The sequence below is a fragment of the Macaca nemestrina genome, chromosome 10 (genome assembly GCF_043159975.1).
Source record: "Macaca nemestrina isolate mMacNem1 chromosome 10, mMacNem.hap1, whole genome shotgun sequence".
NCBI lineage: Eukaryota > Metazoa > Chordata > Mammalia > Primates > Cercopithecidae > Macaca > Macaca nemestrina.
The window spans coordinates 84,601,104-84,623,881 of record NC_092134.1 but is presented as its reverse complement, the minus strand read 5'-3'; the positions used below and the strand labels follow the sequence as shown (position 1 = coordinate 84,623,881).

At 48.6% G+C, this 22,778-nt stretch overlaps 1 protein-coding gene across 1 annotated transcript; it reads right to left on the bottom strand.

Annotated features, from left to right (window-relative positions):
* Nucleotides 1-586: 586 nt before the first annotated feature.
* Nucleotides 587-21,848, bottom strand: LOC105492897 (DEAD-box helicase 23). Its single transcript, XM_011760262.2, has 17 exons — nt 21,742-21,848; nt 15,589-15,797; nt 14,118-14,228; nt 11,797-11,890; nt 11,625-11,690; nt 9,102-9,240; nt 8,684-8,817; nt 8,439-8,551; nt 8,053-8,196; nt 7,728-7,953; nt 7,280-7,425; nt 5,451-5,628; nt 4,402-4,644; nt 3,546-3,697; nt 2,900-3,008; nt 1,965-2,139; nt 587-1,515 (listed from the first exon to the last, which is right to left on the bottom strand). Exons 2-17 carry the CDS (start codon nt 15,795-15,797, stop codon nt 1,292-1,294), a joined length of 2,463 nt encoding a protein of 820 aa, XP_011758564.2. The 5' UTR covers nt 21,742-21,848; the 3' UTR covers nt 587-1,291.
* Between the last annotated feature and the right edge of the window lie 930 nt (nt 21,849-22,778).

Below are 22,778 nucleotides of genomic sequence, written 5' to 3'. Positions count from 1 at the left end.
GTCACGGCTTTACACTATCCTTGTGCCAGGCCAAAAAGGCCCTAGAACCAGCTACAACTTGAACTCCGTGTACTAGGCCAACTCTTTCTGTGGGGTAAGAAGAGCATGTGAACAAGAGGGGTACGGGGGGAGGCCCTGCGTTCCTATCACCACAGCCTGATACAGCTGAGTCCACCTGTCCTGCACCATCCCCCCCCAGGAGCAATGGGTCCAACTAGGGAGCCGCAAGCAAAGATGCTGAGACCAGGCCTTGGGCACACAGTGGCAGAGTGGTTCCAACTGCCTCACCTGCCAAAATTTCACAACTGCTTTCCTTTCTCACCTTGGCCTAAAGCTTCCTAGCGGGTGTCCAGGCCAGGGCCACACATTCCGCCAGGCTACAACAGGGGCGGAAGATGCATTACAGTCCTGCACGGCTTCTGCATCTCCCCTCAAGTCCGCCTATGCACTCAAGATCATCAGCAGAGACCCTCTGCTCTGCTCTTAATGTGACTGTCTCTCATTTTCCAAGCCAACCCACCCCGCACCCAGTGGTGTCCCCCCTGCCAGGGAGAAGCTGGGAAATAAGCTAGAACTAGACACGGCCTTAGTATTCACGTATTTATTCTCAGAACATACAAACTTATCTTCTCAGAGAATAGAAAACAGAGATTTCACTCAGTGACAAAGATGGACACAGCCAGTTCACCCTGTCCCCCCATCTACTCAGAAAATCCCCTGGGGGAGGGGATGCCTAGAGCACACAGCACCCCTTGGTGCGGGACTGTGCACAGGTCTAAAGGCGCTCGACTTTCTTTACCATCCAAACAGGAAAACAGCTGTCCAGATGACAGTAAGATTCCACTGTCTGTAATCCTCATGGTGCCAGGTCCCCTGGGGCATCTAGGGCAACGATGCTGCTGCAGTTTATACAGTTACACAGTCAAGTCTGTGCCAAAGGAGGTCCCATCAGGCAGCCAGGTTTCTGTTCAGTCTGGGGAGCAATGCCAACTGGCTGCCCCCATAGCCTGGCATGAGCTGATGGCCCAGTGCAATCCCAAAGCAAAGAAGGGCAGAGCTGAGCCAAAAAGCTGTGGTAATTTCCTCTCCCTGCCTCTGACAGCATCGTCCTCTCCTTTTGCAGCCCCACATGCAGGCCTCCCGACCTGAGGGTCTGGGCTAGGGAGTCTGACTGTTTTCCTAAGCCCCCGTAACCCAGGAGTGAGGACCTGGAAAGAGGGATGTGAGGTTTCTGAAGAACAGGCATCAGGCAGCTTCGGAGATGCCCTCAGACCACAGGAAGAGTGCTGTGTCAGGCAAAGATGGTCTCTTCCCGGCGCTTCTTGGTGAGGATGGTGCCTGGCTTATGCTGGGCATCTGGGTGGTTGGCTAGTTCGGGGGGACAGGAAGACACTGGGCTTTCCAGGATGGCTTGCTTCAGCTCGTAGAACACAGCAGAGTCCTCTTTTGTGAGGAAGGTGATGGCCACCCCACTCTTGCCTGCTCGTCCCGTGCGGCCAATGCGGTGGATGTAATCTGGGGAATGGGAAGAATGTCACTCAGCACAGCCCAGATGCCCAGGGGAGCCGTGTCTGATGCCTCCACTTCTAGAGGCATCCTTCCCACCCCATCTCCAAAGGCGGGAATACAGCATGTCCTGCCTGAACCTGAGGTGCCCACAGTGCCCTCTCCAGGTGCTCATCTCCCCTGTCCTCCTACTGACTGTAGTCCCCACCACACTAAGACCCACAGCTGCCTAGCTTCATTCTTCACACTCTTGAGGACACAAGTGTCATCCCAGCTGCTGGGACAACAAACCCAGGTAAGATAAAAGACAGGAGCGCTTCTCATGGGAGCAAACAATCCCAGACTTGGAGCTGAGGAAGGCAGTAACAGCCCCCCATGGACAGCACCCTGACTTTGAGTGGGACACCATAAGGAATCTGACTTCACCCTGGATTGAAGCTGCTTTCCCTGGAACTTACCTTCAATATTTTTGGCCATATCATAGTTGACAACCATAGACACATCTTGGATATCAATACCACGACCAGCTACATCTGTAGCCACCAAAATATCCTTGGCCCCAGCCTTGAGGTTGGACAATGCAAACTCTCGCTGCTCCTGGCCTTTTCCACCATGCAGTGTGCAAGCATTGTACTGTTGGAAGAATAGTAGAGTGAGCAATGCAATCAAGGAGAGACACAGGAGTTCAGAGGAATGGGACAGACACAGAGGAGGGTTAGAGAGGGCAGCAGGGTAGGAGAAAGGGAAGGAGGCAAGAGAAAGAATGACTGCAGTGAAAGGAAGGAGAGAACAAGTGAGCTGAAGAGATGGACGAGAGAAAAAGGTGTGGTGTGGCAGGGACACACAGAGTAAGGTCAAAGGCAAAGCAGCTGGGAGAGCTGTGGAGCCAGACAGATGATAAGTCCTCAGAGAATTAGGGGCAAGATCAGGGTAGAAAGCAGGGATCAAGAAGTTTAAGGAAGCTGAAGAGCTGAGTGGCAGGGACACACCCTTCCCCTCAAGCACCAGTAACAGGAGTAAAGGACACTGATTATCAGCTCCCTTCTGACCCCATCACCTCCTCTCCTCAACATATCTAAGCACAGTTTTCACCTACTCTTTTCTAGATCCTCAGACTCTGCCAGGATATGGGTCTCAAACCTTTCCCTGGCTCCACCTCACCAGGATGAAGACCTAAGGCAGCTCTGGCTGGCATTACTGCAGCAGACAGGGAGTCCCGGCAATTGACTCCATTCTTTTTATTCCCTCAAACCACCCTTTACCCTGGTCCTGACTTGATTGCTGGACAGGTTAAAGAAAGGGTGAGAATCGAAAGGAAGAGCCTAGGGGGCCTTGCTAGATTCAGAAAGCAGTGCCACAGAGGCCAGATTTTGTTCTCCCCTGCCAGACATACCCCCATCTTCTCCAGGGATTTGGCCAATACGTCACAGCCCTTCTTCTGGTTGACAAAAATAATGATGGGTGGGTCAAAGCCTTGCTCCAAGATTGCCAGCAGTTTTTTCCTGGAGGGAAGAGGAGAAAGACGAGATGCATAATACCTCCCGCTCCAAGTGAAATGCCCAACCCTGATCTGTGAACACTACTTTCAGGGTCTTCAATGCCCATGACATTCTGCCCAAGAAAACAGCAGCTCAACACAGCAAAGCAATTGCCCTGCCCTGCACTTGCACTGAAAAAAGTTCTGCCGGGCGCGGTGGCTCAAGCCTGTAATCCCAGCACTTTGGGAGGCCGAGGCGGGCGGATCACAAGGTCAGGAGATTGAGACCACAGTGAAACCCCGTCTCTACTAAAAATACAAAAAATTAGCCGGGCGCGGTGGCGGGCGCCTGTAGTCCTAGCTACTCAGGAGGCTGAGGCAGGAGAATGGCGTGAACCCAGGAGGCGGAGCTTGCAGTGAGCCGAGATCGCGCCACTGCACTCCAGCCTGGGCAACAGCGTGAGACTCCGTCTCAAAAAAAAAAAAAAAAAAAAAAAAAAAAAAAGTTCTGAGAGCCATTTCATTCTCCACCCTGTTTCCCCTGGCTCAGGTGCCCTCGTACCTCTTTTCTGACTCTGACATGAGGAAGACCTTCTGTTCCACACGCTCATGGGGCTTGCCTGCGGAGCCAATGTACACCACAGCAGGTCGCCGAAGATAGCTCCTGGCCAGACGCTCCACCGCTGGGGGCATGGTGGCCGTGAACATGACTGTCTACGAAAACAAGAGGCTCAGCCCTGCACCCAGGCAGGCATAATTACATATCCCACTGTCACCAACCCAGCCCAGACTAAAGAATCTAAAATGTGCCGCAGTATAGGCTTTGATAGCCACCACCTTAGAAAATAGTGTCCTCTGAATTCCCATCCTTCCCCAGTACCCGTTCATCAAGGCACTTTCCATCTTATGATGACAGGAAGGCCTGAGAGCATTTGCTAGCACCTGTGGTCCCGGTAGCAGCATAAGTCTTTGGAATCGTTTTTCCAGGGCTAAGCTAAACGGCTCCACCCTTAGGACTGTCAGAGGACCGTAACTAGGCACACTTCATTCTAGAAACATGTACTCTGAGCCCACCTAAGGCAAGAAAAGCCCAATAGGAGGTTGGCAAACTTGTACAACTTTTCTTTTTTTTTTTTTTTTTTGAGACAGGGCCTCACTCTGTTGCCCAGGTTGGAGTGGAATAGTGACACGACCTCAGCTCACTGCAACCTCGGCCTCCCAGGCTTAAGAGGTCCTCCCACCTCAGCCTCTGGAGTGGCTGGGACCACAGGTGCGCACCACCATGCCCAGCTAATTTTTGTAATTTTTGTAGAGATGGAGTTTCGCCATGTTGCCCAGGCTGTCTCAAACTCCTGAGCTCAAGTGATCCACCCGCCTTGGCCTGTCCCACTTTTCCCAGCCCAGGGAAGCAGCCTTACTTGGCGGTACTTATGTTTTCCCGACTCAAAGTTGGCCAGCATCTTCTCAGGGTCCTCAGCCTCATCCGTGTCTGGCTTCTGGTTGCTGACAGGCATGTGCTCCAGGATCTTCTGGACATCTGGCTCAAAGCCCATGTCAATCATCCTATCTGCCTCATCCAGAACCACATAGGTACAGCGGCTCAGCACCAGGTAGCGGTTCTCCAGCACATCAATCAAACGCCCAGGGGTAGCGATCACAATCTGAGTAGTACAGTATAATCACTTACAGCCCAGCAGGTGCCCCTTCTTTTCTTTCCTGTGAACTATCCACCCACTTGGGTGACAGACCTCCAATGCTGAGGAACTTGGACCCCAACCTCTGGTTATGTTTAGCAGTAAAGGCTCCTGCAAACCAGCATGAAATCACTTGTTGCCTGGATTTTCTCAGGAACGAATGAGGTCTCTGAGTAAGATGCAGGGATTAGACAGAGGAGGCAAAATCAGTAGAAACTTTTTTTTTTTTGGCAAATCATTTCAGATCCTGAAGAAGCAACTTTCTTAGATGGGAGAGACTAAGGGATACCATGAAGGGGGTTGTATAAAGACTAAATTTAAAAAAAAATGTAAAAACTCTAAATTTCTACAGCAGATTTCTCATAAAAAGCTCTCCTCCACTTTCCTGAGATGAACGCAATGCACAAAGTCAAAGATTTGGTCTGGCAGAGTAAAAAGTAACTAAAAGCACAGGCTATGGATAAGAATCTCAGCTCTGCCCATTGCCAGCTGTTTGTGACTTCAGGCAGTTATTAACCTGAACCTCAGCTTGATCTATAACAAGGAAATATCACTACCTACTCTCACACATTATTGTGAGAATTAATGAGCTAATATATATGATATATACTATTTGTAATATAAACTTTGGTGCATAAGTTCTCAATAAATAGCACATACATATAAACCAGCTCCTTTCTTCATTCTACTGCACATCTATTCCAGAAACTAGAAACAAAGCCCCAAGATAGCCTTCCCAGACAGCAGGCTGGCTGCTAGATAGAAAAACAAACCTCACAACCCATGCGCAGCCTGAAGCCTTGGTCTTCTCTGGAGATGCCACCAATGACAGCCACAGTGCGGATACCTAGCGGCTTCCCAAACTTGATGGTCTCTTCCTCAATCTGTTGAGCCAACTCACGGGTGGGAGCCAGGATGATGGCATAAGGGCCTTGGTCTGACTCTTCGATTCTGTGGTAAATGGGGCATCCCACAGCTTCGTGAGCTTTGGTTCTTATCCAACCACAAGCCAGAGCAAGACAAAGTCACTCTTAGGGGAAGCGATGGGAATGGGGAGGATGATGAGAAAAGAATGCAATGATCTCACTCAAAAATCAGAGGCCAGGGCTGGGCGCTATGGCTCACACCTGTAATCCCAGAACTGTGGGAGGCTGAGGCAGGCGGATCACCTGAGGTCAGGAGTTTGAGACCACCCTGGCCAACATGGTGAAACTCTGCCTCTAATAAAAATACAAAAATTAGCCAGGGGTGGTGGCCGGCGCCTGTAATACCAGCTACTCGGGAGGCTGAGGCAGGAGAATTGCTTGAACCCAGGAGATGGAGGTTGCAGTGAGCTGAGATCGTGCCACTGTACTCCAGCCTGACAGAGACACTCTGTCTCAAAAAAAAAAAAAAAAAAAAAAAAAAAAGTAAGTCCAGAGGCCAGGCAAGATGGTACAAGCCTATAATCCCAGCACTTTGGGAGGCTGAGGTGGGTGAATCACTTGAGCCCAGGAGTTTGAGACCAGCCTAGGCAACATGGTAAAACTCTGTTTCTACAAAAAATACAAAAATTAGCTGGGCATGTTGGAACACACCTGTAATCCCAGCTACTTGGGAGGCTGAGGTGGGAGGATCTGCGCCTGGGAGGCAACGGTTGCAGTAAGCCAAGATCACACCACTGCACTCCAGCCTGGTCAACAAAGCGTGACTCCATCTCAAAAAAACAAAAATAAATAAATAATAAATAAATAAATAAATAAAAATCAGAGATTCGGCCAGGTGCAGTGGTTCACGCCTGTAATCCCAGCACTTTGGGAGGCCAAGGCAGGCAGATCACTTGAAATCAGGAGTTTGAGACCAACCTGGCCAACATGGTGAAACCTCATCTCTACTAAAAATACAAAAATTAAGGACGGGCGCAGTGGCTCATGCCTGTAATCCCAACACTTTGGGAGGCTGAGGCAGGCGGATCACCTGAGGTCAGGAGTTAAGAGACCAGCCTGAACAACATGGAGACCCCATCTCTACTAAAAATACAAAAAAATTAGCCGGGCGTGGTGACGGGTGCCTATAATCCCAGCTACTCAGGAGGCTGAGGGAGGAGAATCACTTGAACCTGGGAGGAGGAGGTTGCAGTGAGCCGAGACTGCGCCACTGCACTCCAGCCTGGGCAACAAGAGCAAAACTCCATCTCAAAAAAACAAAACAAAACAAAAAAACAAAAGTTAGCTGGGTGTGGTGGCACATGCCTGTAATTCCCAGCTACTCAGGAGGATGAGGCAGGAAAATCACCTGAACCTGGGAGGCAGAAGTTGCAGTGAGCTGAGATCGTGCCACTGCACTCCAGCCTGGGTGACAGAGTGAGACTCTGTCTCAAAAAAATAAATATAATAAAATAAAAAAATAAAAATCAGAGACTCCAGGATAGCAAAGTTCTCCAGGTCTTTGCCAGCAACATATAATTCTTTGATATCATGATCCAATTATTCCCTAATATCGAACCAAGAATAAAGAAGCAAGCTTCCGATTATAGACGTGAAACAAAAAACAAACATTCTTTTGCCACTTTCACCTTTCCTATCCAGACAAACCCACTCCAGCTGGTGCCAGCTGACCCCACCTGTCAATTTTGGGAAGTGTGGTGATCCAGACCAGCAGTGGGATGAGGAAGGCTGCTGTCTTGCCGCTGCCAGTCTCAGCCACACCAATGATGTCACGATTCTGTAGCCCAATGGGAATTGCCTGACGCTGGATAGGTGTTGGTTCCTGCAGTGACCCCGAGAAAGAGTAATAGGTACAGGCAGAATTATACAACCTGGGCTACCACTGATAGTAGTAAGCATATCTGCTAGTGCAATGGAAGGATGCCAAGTACAGTGCACAGAAATGGGGACCCCAAGAAGAAACATAATCACTAAAAGCTGACGCTTCTACCAGAAAGTGACAGAAAAGGTCACATTGGTACCCAATAGCAGGGATGGCTCCAAATAGTCAAGGAACAAAGTTCTCTATTCCCAAACTAGTGCAGGAACATTTCAGATCTTTTGGGCCAATCTACCCCTCCTTACCTTATAGCCACACTTATCAATGACCTCCAAGATGTGTGGGGGCAGAGAAGAGTCTTTCCAGGATCGGATGGGATTGGGGATCTTGCCACCTTTGGTGGTGATGCTGTAGTCCTCACGGAAGATCCGCCAGTCCCTGTCCGTCATCTCATCTAACTTTTTCTGAGACCAATGACGATCATCCCAGCGCTGCTTGGCTTCCTTCTTACGAAGTTTACGGAGTCTTGCCCTGGAGCAGGATGTGAGGAGTAAGTAGAATCAGTGCCCTCCAACTCCTTTCTGTAGAGTCTCTGGGCTCTGTCCAGCCACCCTAGCCTTGATCACTCACTCCTCCTGCTCCTTTTCTTCCAGGGTTCGCCTTTTCTCCATTAGGTCTCCATAGAAACGTGACTGCTCTCGTTTCTGCTGCTTGAGGTCAATGCCTGCAATGAAGCCTCGCCCTAACAACTGCACCTGGTGCCGTTCTTTATACCTGGGATTGAGACAGAGGAAAAGAAAAAAGAAGGAGCTGTTATGGCAGTAGGAGGGAAGGGCAGACTACTAATATGAAACAGTTCCTCCTGGACAGGGTCTTTCTTCCACCAGAGGGCTGGCTGACTACCAGTCTACCAATTTTCCATCCCGGCTTGTCTGACTTCCTCCACCTCTGTAGTCATCAGCTCTCTAGGACTGCCTAGTGGAAAAGACCTAGAATTCAGGCCTGAAGCCACTCACAGGGGGTTGTAGTCAATGGATGTGTCCTCAGATGCATCCCACTCAAAAACAAATTTTCGGTCATTGAGATGTCTTGTTCGGCGCCGTTTTTTGATGCCACCCAGGTAACGTTCCTGCTCAGGGAGGGAACACAAAGCACATGAGCCTTGAGGCCCAATTCTCACATGCAGAGATCACAATGGCCAAATAACTAAACCTCATTTTTGTGTGTGGGAGAGAAGTGAAGATGGATCCAAGGCCTGCACCTTAATGGCATGCAGTTCCTTGCTCTTATCCTTCTCTTCCCGGATCTTCTGCCGACCTTCCTCATCCTCATTTCCATTGGTCTCCCGTTCCATCCTCTCCCTGCGTTCCCGACGTTCCCGTTCCTGAGGATCTTCTGCAGATCAAAGAAAGCAAAGCTGCAGAAGAGCTCATGGAAGAAAAGAGGAGAGGGAATGGAGGGAATCCAGATGAGGAACATCAAATGAAGAAAAAAAGGGCTAGACTTATGATATGGGGTAAATGGAGATCTAACAGAAAAATGTTTTCTCATAAACTCCCACCATCCTTCCCTTTTCCAAACTCCAGAGTGAACAGGTTTCTATCTCTCCTAAGAGACACTGTATCTCATCCCACTCTTTCCTCTTCCATCTAGTGGCTACACAGGGTAGAATAACGAACCCAACATCTTCCTGCCCAAGTCTTGGAACTGTTTCCTTTTCTTCCTCTCTTCTTCAAGCATCCTCTGCCGCTCTTCCACCTCCTGCTGCCGTCGCTTTAGAGCTTCAGCCTCTCGTTCTGCTTTGGAGAGGAACTTGGGCTACAAAACAGATTGGAACTGTCAACAAAGGATCTGGGAGCAGGGTACAATCACATCACTAATGGGGAGATGGCATGGAACCCAAAAATATTTGCTCAAGCATTAAGCCTGTTGAGGAAAACATAAATAGGCCTTGGACTCGGTTATGGACTGAACTACGTCCCCTACAGAATTCTGTGTTTTTTCAGGCTGGACGTGGTGGCGCATGCCTGTAATCCCAGTGCTTTGGGAGACCTAGATGGGAGGATTGCTTGAGGCCAGGAGTTCAAGACCAGCCTGGGCAACATAGCAAGACCTTGTTTCTACAAAAATAAAAAAACTCAGCCAGACATGATGGCATGTGCCTATAGTCCCAGCTACTCAGGAGGCTGAGGCAGGAAAATCATAAGAGCTCAGGAGTTTGAGGTTATAGTGAGCTGTGATTGCACCACTGTACTTCAGCCTGGGCAAAAAAGCAAGACCTTATCTCTAAAAAAAAAAAAAAATGCCGGGCGCGGTGGCTCAAGCCTGTAATCCCAGCACTTTGGGAGGCCGAGGCGGGCGGATCACAAGGTCAGGAGATCGAGACCACAGTGAAACCCCGTCTCTACTAAAAATACAAAAAATTGGCCGGGCGCGGTGGCGGGCGCCTGTAGTCCCAGCTACTCAGGAGGCTGAGGCAGGAGAATGGCGGGAACCCGGGAGGCGGAGCTTGCAGTGAGCCGAGATCGCGCCACTGCACTCCAGCCTGGGCAACAGCGTGAGACTCCGTCTCAAAAAAAAAAAAAAAAAAAAAAAAAAAAAAAAAAAAAATGTGACCGGGCCCAGTGGCTTGTGCCTATAAATCCCAGCACTTTGGGAGGCCGAGGCGGACAGATCACGAGGTCAGGAGTTCGAGACAAGCCTGGCCAGCACAGTGAAACCCTATCTCTACTAAAAAATACAAAAAATTAGCCGGGCATGGTGGCGCATGCCTATAGTCCCAGCTACTCTGGAGGCTGGGGCAGGAGAACTGCCTGAACCTGGGAGACGGAGGTTGCAGTGAGCCGAGATCGTGCCACTGCACTCCAGCCTAGGCAACAGAGTGAGACTCCATCTCAAAAGAAACAAACAAACAAAAAATACACATGTTAAGGCCGGGCGCAGTGGCTCACGCCTGTAATCCCAGCACTTTGGGAGGCCGAGGCGGGAGGATCACGAGGTCAGAAGATCGAGACCACCCTGGCTAACACGGTGAAACCCTGTCTCTACTAAAAATACAAAAAATTAGCCGGGTGTGCTGGCGGGCGCCAGTAGTCCCAGCTACTCGGGAGGCTGTGGCAGGAGAATGGCGTGAACCCAGGAGGCGGAGCTTGCAGTGAGCCGAGATTGCGCCTCTGCACTCCAGTCTGGGTAACAGAGCGAGACTCCGTCCCCCCTCCCAAAAAAAAAAAAAAAAAAAAAATACACATGTTATATATATTTTTTGCGACAGACTCTTGCTCTGTTGCCCAAGCTGCAGTACAGTGGTGTCATCATGGCTCACTACAGCTTCAACCTCCTGGGCTCAAGCAATATCCTTGCCTCAGCCTCCTAAGTAGCTGGGACTACACATGCATGCTACCACAGATGGCTAATTTTTTAAATTTGGTAGAGATGGGTTTTTACCACGTTGCTCAGGCTGGTCTAAAAATCCCTGGCTCAAGTGATCCTCCCATCTTGGCCTTCCAAAGTATTGGGATTACAGGTGTGAGCCACTGTACCCAGCTCAAAATTCATATGTGGAAGCCCTAACCCCTAGTATCTTAGAATGTGACTGTATGTGGAGACAGGGCATGTAAAGAGGTGATTAAGTTAAAATGAGCCCATTAGGCTGGGCACAGTGGCTCATGCCTGTAATCCCAGCACTTTGTGAGGCCAAGGAGGGCAGATCACTTGAGCCCAGGGGTTCGAGACCAGCCTGGGCAACATGGTGAAATCCTGACTCTACAAAAAATACAAAAATTAGCTGGGCGTTGTGGCACGCACCTGTAGTCCCAGATATTTGGGGGGCTGAGGTGGGAGGATTGCTTCAGCCTGGGAGGCGGAGGTTGAAGTGAGCCGATATCACGCCACTGTACTCCATCCCGGGTGACAGAGTGAGACTCTGTCTCAAAAAAAAAAAAAAAGGCCTTTTAGGGTGAGCCCTAATCCAACACAAGGGGTACATGTGTACACAGGGAAGACCATGTGAAGAGCCGAGGAAGAAGACAGTCTTATAAGCCAAGGAGAGAGGCCTCAGAAGAAACAACCCTGCTGACACTCCGCTCTCAGACTTCCAGCCTCCAGAACTATGAGAAAATTAATTTCTGTTGTTGAAGTCACCCAGTCTGTGGTATTTTGTTATGGCAGCCTGAGCAGATGAATGGAGACCCCCAAGTACTTACCTTAGCCTCAGCTTCTTCCTCAGCCTTTTTCTTGGCCAGAAGTTCCTCCAGGGATAATGGCTGGGCCTGAAGATAAAACACAGAACTTTAGTCTATAAAGGCTCTCTTCGCTTTAAAGATCAACAGAGCAACGCATGAGTTGAAGATGAAAAATATCCTTCCTCTCCTTCACCTTAGGCTTCTTATCACCATGTTCATCCTCTTCATCCTTCTTAGAGTCTCTGTCCTTCCGAGATTTAAAGTCTTTTCCTCGGCCAGGAGATAAGCTTTGAGGAAAAGGAACAAGAAAGGTCCACATTACTCTTACTTCAGCCCCTGGATGAGGTTCAAGTTAAGCCCCAAAAACAGAATGGAAGTTTCCCCATGACTCAACAAGACTGGCTCACGGTCATCTATCATGTCTTGAAACTCTCTTAGCAGGCATGGTCATTCTGCCAGCTCTGAAACCTAATTATGGCCCTGTCTTGGCCCCTTTCTACCCAAATCTCCTTTTGAGACTAATCTCCTTTGGGAAGTGGGACTTTACTACTGATGTCAAAAATATTTCCTCTAGGTCAGGCGCAGTGTCTCATGCCTGTAATCCCAGCACTTTGGGAGGCCAAGGCAGGTGGGTCACCTGAGGTCAGGAGTTCAAGACCAGCCTGGCCAACATGGCAAAACCCTGTCTCTGCTAAAAACACAAAAATTAGCCAGGTGTGGCTGTTTAAAATTTTTTTTTTTTTTTTTTGGAGACGCAGTGTCACTCTGTTGCCCCAGCTGGAGTGCAATGGTGTGATCTCAGCTCACTGCAACCTCTCCCTCCTGAGTTCAAGCAATTCTGCCTTAGCCTCCTGAGTAGCTGGGACTTCCCGAGTAGCTAGGACTACAGGTTCGTACTGCCACCACTGGCTAATTTTTTTTTTTTTTTTTTGAGACAGAGTCTCACTTTGTCGCCCAGGCTGGAGTGCAGTGGCGTGATCTCTGCTCACTGCAAGCTCTGTCGCCTCCCGGGTTCACGCCATTCTCCTGCCTCAGCCTCCCAAGAAGCTGGGACTACAGGCGCCCGCCACTATGCCCAGCTAATTTTTTTTCATATTTTTAGTAGAGACGGGGTTTTACCATGTTCTCCAGGATGGTGTCACTCTCCTGACCTCGTGATCTGCCCACCTCGGCCTCCCAAAGTGCTGGGATTACAGGCGTGAGCCACCGTGCCCGGCCTAATTTTTAAAATTTTTAGTAGAGATGAGGGTTCACCATGTTGGTCAGGCTGGTCTCGAACTCTTGACCTCAGGTGATATATCCACCTCGGCCACCCAAAGTGCTAGGATTGTAGGTGTGAGCCACGGTGCCCGTCCCTCCTTAACTCTTTCATACACAATGAATTTAGCCTACATGGCCACCCCACCACAAGCCAAGAAGATATTGTTATCTATATTCCCTCATCATTTTTCATTCCCATCAATCCCAACAATCTTTCCCCATACCTGATCTAAGCTTAATCTACAAGAGAATTTAAACAACCCCACTGAGTTTCTGTTAGGAGCATTCTGTCCTCTGCCTTGAATTCTAACCTATACTTTCAGGGCCTGATAAGAACTTTGTATACAGGCCAGGCACAGTGGCTCATGCCTGTAATCCCAGCACTTTGAGAGGCCGAGGTGGCCAGATCACCTAAGGTCAGGAGTTCGAGACCAGCCTGGCCAACAGGCAAAACCCCGTCTCTACTAAAAATACAAAAATTAGCCAGGTGTGGTGGCGTGCGCCTGTAATCCCCACTACTCGGGGAGCTGAAGCAGCAGAATTGCTTGAACTCAGGAGGTGGAGGTTGCAGTGAGATTGTGCCACCGCACTCAGCCTGGGTGACAGAGAAAGATTCCGTCTCAAAAAAAACAAACAAACAAACAAAAGAGGCCAGGCATGGTGGCTCATGCCTGTAATCCCAGCACTTTGCGAGGCCGAGGTGGATGGATCACCTGCGGTCGGGAGTTTGAGACCAGCCTGGCCAACATGGAGAAACCCTGTCTCTACTAAAAATACAAAAATTAGCCAGGCGTGGTGGCGCATGCCTGTATTCCCAGCTACTTGGGAGGCTGAGGCAGGAAAACTGTCTGAACCCAAGAGGCGGAGGTTGCAGTAAGCTGAGATCGTGCCATTGCACTCTAGCCTGGGCAACAGGACAAAAACTCTGTCTCAAAAAAAAAACAAAAACAAACCAAAATCTGGTGGCAGATGTCTGTAGTCCAGCTACTCAGGAGGCTGAGGTAGGTGAATCACCTAAGCCTGGGGAAGTCAAGGCTGCAGTAAGCTGTGATCACACTACTGCACTGCAGGCTGGGCAAGAAAGTGAGACTCTGCTTTAAAAAAATAAAATAAAAATAAATAAGAAAAAGAGCTCTGTAATAACTACCAACAGAATCTGTTAAGAGAAATCTACTTTCATAAGAAGCTGAGTCAACTCAGGTGCAGAGAAGAAATGGGAGCATTCCCCTAAATCCCCCTCATTCCTTCATATACCTGGATCGTTTCCGGTCCTTGTCCCGTCTGTGTCCATCCTTGTCTCGATCTCGGTCCTTCTTATTCCGATCCCGCTCCTTATCTCGTTCTCGTTCTTTGTGCCGTCGTTCTCTGGAAGACCGCAAATTTAAGAATTCACTGGTATTTCCAAAGTATCTTGCTTCACTGCAGCCCTGAGAAAGTTCCTATACTCTTGTGCCAAAGTAATGTTTTACAAATTAGAGAATGTATCTCTCACGGAAATAACGAGGGAATTCTAAGAAGCTTCTATAGATCAGAGATGTACTGTTAAGTATTAATGGCAATGACAGGTCATTGACTATGTGAACAGATGAAACTTCCTTTTTTATTTTTTTGAGATGGAGTCTCGCTCTGTCGCCTAGACTGGAGTGCAGTGGTGCGATCTCGGCTCACTGCAGCCCCCGCCTCCCGGGTTCAAGGAATTGTCATGCCTCAGCCTCCCGAATAGCTGGGAATACAGACATGCACCACCACACCTGGCTAATTTTTATATTTTTAGAAGAGACAGGGTTTTGCCATGTTGGCCAGGCTGGTCTCAAACTCCTCACCTTAAGTAATCCACCCACCTCGGCCTCACAAAGTGCTGGGATTACAGGTATGAGCCACCACACCCAGCCACAAATGAATCTTCCTTGACAACCCGGACCTTCATCTTACAAGTTCCCTCTCAACTTTTAAGAGTTGGGTCACTGAGGAAAACTGAAAACACCTGCAGGTCCAACTGGGCTAGGAGTAGATTAATGTACAAAAAGTAGATGCCTAGCCAGGCACAGTGGCTCACGCCTGTAATCCCAGTACTTTGGGAGGCTGAGGTGGGTGGATCACCTGAGGTCAGGAGATCGAGATCAGCCTGACCAATGTGGAGAAACCCCGTCTCTACTAAAAATACAAAATTAGCTGGGTGTGGTGGGTGCCTATAATCCCAGCTATTCGGGAGGCTGAGGCAGGAGAATTGCTTGAACCCAGGAGGCAGAGGTTGCAGTGAGCCAAGATCGTGCCATTGCACTCCAGCCTAGGCAACAAGAGTGAAACTCCATCTTTTAAAAAAAAAAAAAAAGGCCGGGCGCAGTGGCTCACGTCTATAATCCCAGCACTTTGGGAGGCCAAGGTGGGCAGATCATGAGGTCAGGAGATCGAGACCATCCTGGCTAACACGGTGAAACTCTGTCTCTACTAAAAATACAAAAATTAGCCAGGCATGGTGGCGGGTGCCTGTAGTCCCAGCAACTCGGGAGGCTGAGGCAGGAGAATGGTGTGAACCCAGGAGGTGGAGCTTGCAGTGAGCTGAGATCAAGCCACTGCACTCCAGTCTGGGCGACAGAGCGAGACTCCGTTTCAGGAAAAAAAAAAAAAAAAAATGCCTAATACTGGAGGCATCAGAAGAACCAACAAGGAAAAAATCTGAAATGTACTCTCCCTTTCCATGTAACAATATACAAAGTTACTTTACCTTTCTGCAGATTTGGAACGGGAACGAGAGCGAGAACGGCTGCCTCCTCGACGTCTATCCCTTGAACGATGCCGCTTTCTATCTTTAGATGGGGAAGACTTCCGGTCCCGGTCTCTATCCCGCTCTCTGTCAGGAGTCCGTGATCGCTTCCTTTCCTCCTTGGAAGGTGATGCATCACGGTCCTTTTTGTCAACCAGCTCTCCTGCCATCTGTAATGAGTAGGAAGAGTACTTACAATGTACTAGGCAGTGCTGTAAATTGCTTATACATAATTCACTTACCCTCAAAACAATCCTATGAGGTGGATATATTAGTATGTCTACAGTACAGATGAGAAGACTGAAGCTCAGGTATATAAAGGAACTTGTCTGAGGGCAGACAGGTAGTGGCAGAGTTGCAGGCAGTCTGGCTCCACAGACCATTGTTACTCACTATACTATATTGTCTCCCTGTAATTCCTTTCAGGGTCTCACTCTGTCACCCAGGCTGGAGTGCAGTGGTGCAATCATAGGTCACTGCAGCTTCAACTTCCTGGGCTCAAGCCATCCTCCTGCCTCGCCTGGCTAATTTATTTTTTGTAGAGACAGGGTCTCACTATGTTGCCCAGGCTGGTCTTAAATTCCTGACCTTAAGCAATCCTCCTGCCTCAGCCTCTAAAAGGCTGAGATTACAGGCGTGAGCCACAGTGCCTGGCCGATTCCTTTTTATATATTCATTTCTAGATATGTACAGTGAATATACCATATTTTTGTAATTAGACTGCAAAAGAGTATTAAAAGAAGTGTTAGTGTATGAATAGCGTACCGCTTCTAGAAACATCCTACATTGCTTACTTTGAAGTTTATTAGGTCTGCCAACCCACTAGGATCAGTCAGCACACATACATCTGAGAGAGACATTTCTCCAGCTCATAAAGAGAGTTCAGTGGAGAAAAAAGTTTAACTTTGAGATCTGGATCATATTATAATTAGCACCACAAGGAAAACCTGAATTTAAGTGGAGAAACACACTTTTACTCAGATTAAAAGAAATGGACCTCTAGTTATGCAATGGGAAAAATTTGGTGAAGGGTACACAGGACCTCTACACACATTTTTTAACTTCCTGTGAAACTATAATTATTTCAAAAAATATATATATATATATATATATATATATATATATATATATATTTTTTTTTTTTTTTTTTTTTTTTTTTTGAGACCGAGTCTCGCTCTGTCACCTAGGCTGGAGTGCTGTGGCCGGATCTCAGCTCACTGCAAGCTCCGCCTCCTGGGTTCACGCCATTCTCCTGCCTCAGCCTCCTGAGTAGCTGGGACTACAGGCGCCCGCCACCTCACCCGGCTAGTTTTTTTGTATTTTTTAGTAGAGACAGGGTTTCACCGTGTTAGCCAGGATGGTCTCGATCTCCTGACCTCGTGATCCGCCCGTCTCGGCCTCCCAAAGTGCTGGGATTACAGGCTTGAGCCACCGCGCCCGGCCAAAATATATATTTTTTAAATATCCAAAACTAGAGGTTGCAGAAGTCCTGACTGACATTCCCTATTCAGATTTTCACAACCTTGGTCATCTGCATAACCCAGTTTTGTGAAAGGTTTCAGCAGGAATGTTTTCTGTCTCCCTCCTACCTGGGAGACACCGAACACCACTCCCACACTGTCAACTATTCTTTGGACTATGAAATCTAGTTCAGCCAGGAGCTAAAACTGCAGCAATCCTGAATCTGCAACCACCTCATCATCATCCCAAAGACTTGGGATACATTTCTCGCAACTTATTTTATCCCCAGATGGTTCAGCTCAAATAGTTCCTTAAGCTTTAGCTTACAAGTCCCCTTTCTCATGCCATTCCCCGCCATATATCCTTAAGGAAGATTGTATAAAGATAAGAAAAGAAAAATGAACAAGAAGCACTTTCAAAATGTGAGGACAACCCATTTGATCTCACAATCACCTGAGAAGTGACTGACTGTTCTGTATCAGTACATCATGCATATCACATAGAAATAGCTATGTCTTGGGCTGGGCGTGGTGGCTCACACCTGTAATCCCAGCACTTTGGGAGGCCGAGGCAGGCAGATCACGAGGTCAGGAGATCGAGACCATCCTGGCAAACATGGTGAAACCCCGTCTCTACTAAAAATAAAAAAGTTAGCTGGGCGTGGTGGTGCGTGCCTGTAGTCCCAGCTACTCAGGAGGCTGAGGCAGGAGAATAGCTTGAACCTGGGAGGCGGAGGCTGCAGTGAGCCGAGATCATGCCACTGCACCCCAGCCTGGGCAACAGGGCAAAACCCTGTTTCAAAAAAAAAAAAAAAGAACACTTGTAGCCCTAAGAAAATAATCCCAAAGGAGGGCTATTTTCTCTGTACAGCATCCTGGATATCATTCATTCTTTCAACAAATATTCACTGAGCACCTACAAGGTACCAGAAATTGTTGTAGGTAATGGAGACAAAGCAGTAAAGAAAACAAAGTCTCCTACTTCATAAAGCGTAAATTCTAGTGTAGCAGAAAGGATTTTAAATAGTAATGAATGCTAATGAAGAGAATAAAAGAGTGATATGATTGGTAAGGGTATAAACAACAGATAGATGGCTCAGGGTAGAAGTTTTAGTTGACATTTAAGCTGAGACTTGAATGATGGGAAAGAGGGCCATGAAAAGATCAGGGTAAAAAACCCTTATTAGATAGAAGAGATGTGAGTACTAGGAAACTGGGGCAGGAACTAGCTTAGCATGTTCGTCAGGTTTGTTTTTTGTTGTTGTTGTTGTTGTTGTTGAGACAGGGTCTCACCCTCTCACCCAGGATGGAGGGCAGGGCACAATCATGGCACACTGCAGCCTTGACTTCCCAGGCTCAAGCGATCCTCCTGCCTCAACCTCCCAAGTAGTTGGGACTATAGGCGCATGCCACCACACCCGACCCATTTTTTTTTTGAGACAGAGTCTTGCTCTGTCGCCCAGCCTGGAGCACAATGGCACGATCTCAGCTCACTGCAACCTCCACCTCCCAGGTTCAAGTGATTCTCCTGCCTCAGCCTCCGGAGTAGTTGGGATTACAGGCACGTGACACCACGCCTGGCTAATTTTTGTATTTTTAGTAGAGGCGGAGTTTCACCATGTTGGCCAGGCTAGTCTCAAACTCCTGACCTCAGGTGATCCGCCCTGAGTGCCCAAAGTGCTGAGATTACAAGCATGAGCCACTGTGCCTGCCCCCAACTAATTTTTAAAATTTTTATTAGAGACAAGGCCTCAATTTGTTGTCCAGGCTAGTCTTGAACTCCTGGGCTCAAGGGATCCTTCTGCCTCAGCCTCCCAAAGTGCTGGTATTACAGGTGTGAGCCCAACTGCACGTTTGTCAGTTAAAAACATATTTGTGTGGCCAGGCCTGATGGCTCATGCCTGTAGTACCAGCACCTTGGAAGGCCAAGGCGGGAGGATCACTTGAGCTCAGGAGTTCAAGACCAGCCAGGATAGTATAGTAAGACTACCCGTCTATTTTGAAAAATAAAATTTTACATTTATAAAAATCAGCCAGAGGCTGGGTGCAGTGGCTCACGCCTGTAATCTCAGCACTTTGGGAGGCTGAGGTAGGCGGATCATGAGGTCAGGAGTTTGAGACCAGCCTGGCCAACAGGGTGAAACCCTATCTCTACTAAAAATACAAAAATTAGCCAGGCATGGTGTCGGGCATCCGTAATCCCAGGTACTCGGAAGGCTGAGGCAGAACTGCTTGAACCCAGGAGGTGGGGGTTGTTTTGAGCCAAGATAGCGCCACTGCACTCCAGCCTGGGTGACAGAGCAAGACTCCCTCTGTCTCGAGGAAAAAAAAAGAAAAATCAGCCAGGTGTGGTGGTTCACACTTGTAATCCTAGCACTTTGGGAGGCTGAGGGTGGGTGGAATGCTTCAGTTCAAAAGTGTTCAAGAGCTCATAGGCAGAGGCCTGGGAGGAAAATAAAGGAAAATATCATCCAGGAACACGGCTTTTACCCCTAGGAGCCAATACTACCTATGGGACCCATGCTCCTTTGCTCCTGCCTGGGGAGGATCACCTGAGCCCAGGCTGAGGTGGGAAGACTTCTTGAAGCACTGATGCAGGGGGAATACTGATTCAAGATGAGTTCAGTGAGTTGGGCAGGAGTCAGATAACGAAAATGTGTTACAGGTCAGAGTAAACTGGATTTTAACTGCAATGGGGATCTTAGAAGAGCTTTATACAGGAAGCAATCTAATACTTCGGTGACTTGCAAGAAAATATATAGCAGAGAGGCAGAGTGAAAACAAAACCACTGAGAGTGCTATTATGGTACTCTAGGCAAGAGATGGCAGTGGCTTGTTCTAGGAAGGTGGCAATGGAGATGGAAAGAAGTAGGCAGTGTCAGAGCATATTTTGGAGGCAAAGCTGACAGGACTTACTGAAGGGAGATACAGAAAGAAGAGACACAAAGATAGCTCCTAAATTTATAGTTTCAGCAACCTAATAGTTTGCGGTGCCATAGCAAACAAACTGGAAAAGACTAGGGAAGGAATAGATTTAAGAAGAAATCAAACGTTTCATTTTGGCCAGATTAAATGTGAGATGTCAGTAAGACAACCAAGTGGAGATTCCCAGAAGGCAAGTAGAAATGCAAATCTGGAACTTAGGGAAGAGGGTCAATAGACAAAAACCTGAGTCACCAATACACAGATAGCTTTTAAAGCCATGGGACACTAAATGATATTACCTAAGTAGGCAGCATAGTGAAAGAAAAAAATAGAGAAGCAGCTCCAGGATTGAGCTCTGGAACACTTTAACAGGAGTTAGCCACGGGATGAACCACAGAAAAAGAATGGAAAGAACCAGCAGCCAGTGAGAAAGGACAAAGAAAAGTATGGCAACGAAGAAGCCAAAAACATGTTTCAAGGAGGGAGGGGTCAACGGAATCAAGTACCAGCGAAGTGGAGAGGGAATAAGGGACAGAGAAGCAACCACTGAATTTGGAAAAATGGAGATTACTGGTGACCTTAACAAGAGCTGTTTCAGTAGCATTGAGGGAATGGAAGCCCAAGTGGAATGAGTTTGGAAGAGAATGAAAAATGAGGAGACAGTAAATATAGGCAACTTTTATCACAGGTTCTATTATCACAAGGGCCAAATAACCAGGCTGACTCTGGCCATGCTTCCCAGCAGCCTTCTCTCAAACCTCCAGATCTTCAGGTCCTCAGTTCTTGCAGGGCAGGGGCACATTCTTTTTTTTCATTCAATGACGTATTTACCAAGCATCTACTGTATGCAAGGCACAGTGCTAGGTGCTATGTGAGTCACAAAAACAAATTCTGTTCACAGGAAATTTTTAGAACAACAGGGGTTATCAGGCCGGACGCGGTGGCTCACACCTGTAATCCTAACACTCTACTAAAAATACAAAAAATTAGCAGGGCGTGGCGACGTACGCCTGTAATCCCAGCTACTCGGGAGGCTGAGACAGGAGAATCGCTTGAACTCGGGAGGCGGAGGTTGCAGTGAGCAGAGATCGCGCCATTGCACTCCAGCCTGGGCGACAGAGCGAGACTCCGTCTCAAAAAAAAATAAAGAACAATAGGGGGTATGAGACACATATCAAGAAGAGTATCAAGGCTCAGATGTAGTAATACAGGTGTTCAAAGGCGTTTCCTTTCACTTGTAAAAGGTGACGTGGAAGGCTTGGTAGAGGAAGTGACGCTTGAGCCTTTAAGTATAAGTAGAATTTGAAGATATGTAATTAAGGACGCGGAAAAGAAGTCATTCCCGGCAAAAGAAATAATAGAGGCGGAGCAGAGGCGGGAAAACATGGACTGATTGCGAGAGAAAAGCCTGAGTTCCAGTTTGGCTGCAGCAAAGGCTACTTGAAGCATGAAAGAATAAGGTCAGACTGGGGGTATCAGAGGTGCTGCGCCCATGGGCAGAGTCCTGGGAGGAAAATATCGTGCAGGGACGTGGCCTGTGCTCGGAGGAGCCAACACTACCCCTGGGGCCTGCGCCCCTTCACTCCTGCCCGCCCGAGCTTCCCGGGTTCATGCCCCTTTTCTGAGGCGTTCTTTCCCGCCTCGTCCAGGAGGCAGGGGCCACCGCTGTGCCCCGACTCTCGCCCTCTCTGTAAACTCGTGGGAACCGCCCCCACCGCCCGGGACTCACCACCCTGAGTCTGAACCGCCCAACGCGGCCTCAACGTCGAGGAGCCGTCGCCATCTTTCCCGTTTCCTGGTCGCGGCGATGAACCCCCCGGCCGCAAGGCAAGCTGGGAAGGCGAGTTCCTGGAGCTGGGCGCACAGGCCGACACTGAGGCCCGGGAACTACCAATCCCAGAATGCACGGCTTGAGCGCCGGCCCTAGGCTGCGGGGTCTGCCGGGCAATGTGGTTTGCCAGACTTTAGCGTCCGGGAAGGAAGAGTTTTTCGCGAATAGGCTTCCGGCATTAGGTTCTCCCGCCGAGCATCCTTCTTGGAATTGGCTGGTCTTCCTAGAAACTACAGTCGATGACAGTCGTTGCCCGTGGCTTACAATGGAGGAATTTAAGGGCATCCTGAGATATCTGTAGCATGTAATTATAGCTAACAACTGCAGTAACAACAATAAATACCATTCGTGGAAAAGCGGTTTTTATAACAATTCTGTGAGAATGGGGCTAGTCCCATTTTACAGTTGGACAACCTAAAGATTAGGTTACAGGAGTAGGTTCACAAGGAGGGTGTTGCAATTCTCCATTGTGTGTGGAACTATCCCAGGCTTAGGAGGACCTTTTAGCAACCTTGGCCCCTGCAGCCGGGTGAATGCCGTAACAACCCCCAGTTACTTTTATTTTTTTTTTTTTTTGAGACGGAGTCTGGCTCTGTCACCCAGGCTGGAGTGCAGTGTCGCGATCTCGGCTCACTGCAAGCTCCGCCTCCCGGGTTTACGCCATTCTCCTGCCTCAGCCTCCCGAGTAGCTGGGACTACAGGCGCCCGCCACCTAGCCCGGCTAGTTTTTTGTATTTTTTAGTAGAGACGGGGTTTCACCGTGTTAGCCAGGATGGTCTCGATCTCCTGACCTCGTGATCCGCCCGTCTCGGCCTCCCAAAGTGCTGGGATTACAGGCTTGAGCCACCGCGCCCGGCCCAACCCCCAGTTATTGTTACAGCTCCAAATGAGCCCACACAATGGACTCTAAAGTCATCCCGGAAGGATGGTATCTC

Bases quoted from the DNA above. Each gene is read 5' to 3' on its own strand.
- LOC105492897 (XM_011760262.2), bottom strand. From the start codon at position 15,797: ATGGCAGGAGAGCTGGTTGACAAAAAGGACCGTGATGCATCACCTTCC. The intron at 8,552-8,683 runs GTGCAGGCCTTG...CTCCCTGAGCAG, and splicing joins AGGAACTGCATGCCATTAAG to GAACGTTACCTGGGTGGCAT. The intron at 5,629-7,279 runs GTGGGGTCAGCT...CATTTACCACAG, and splicing joins ACACTTCCCAAAATTGACAG to AATCGAAGAGTCAGACCAAG.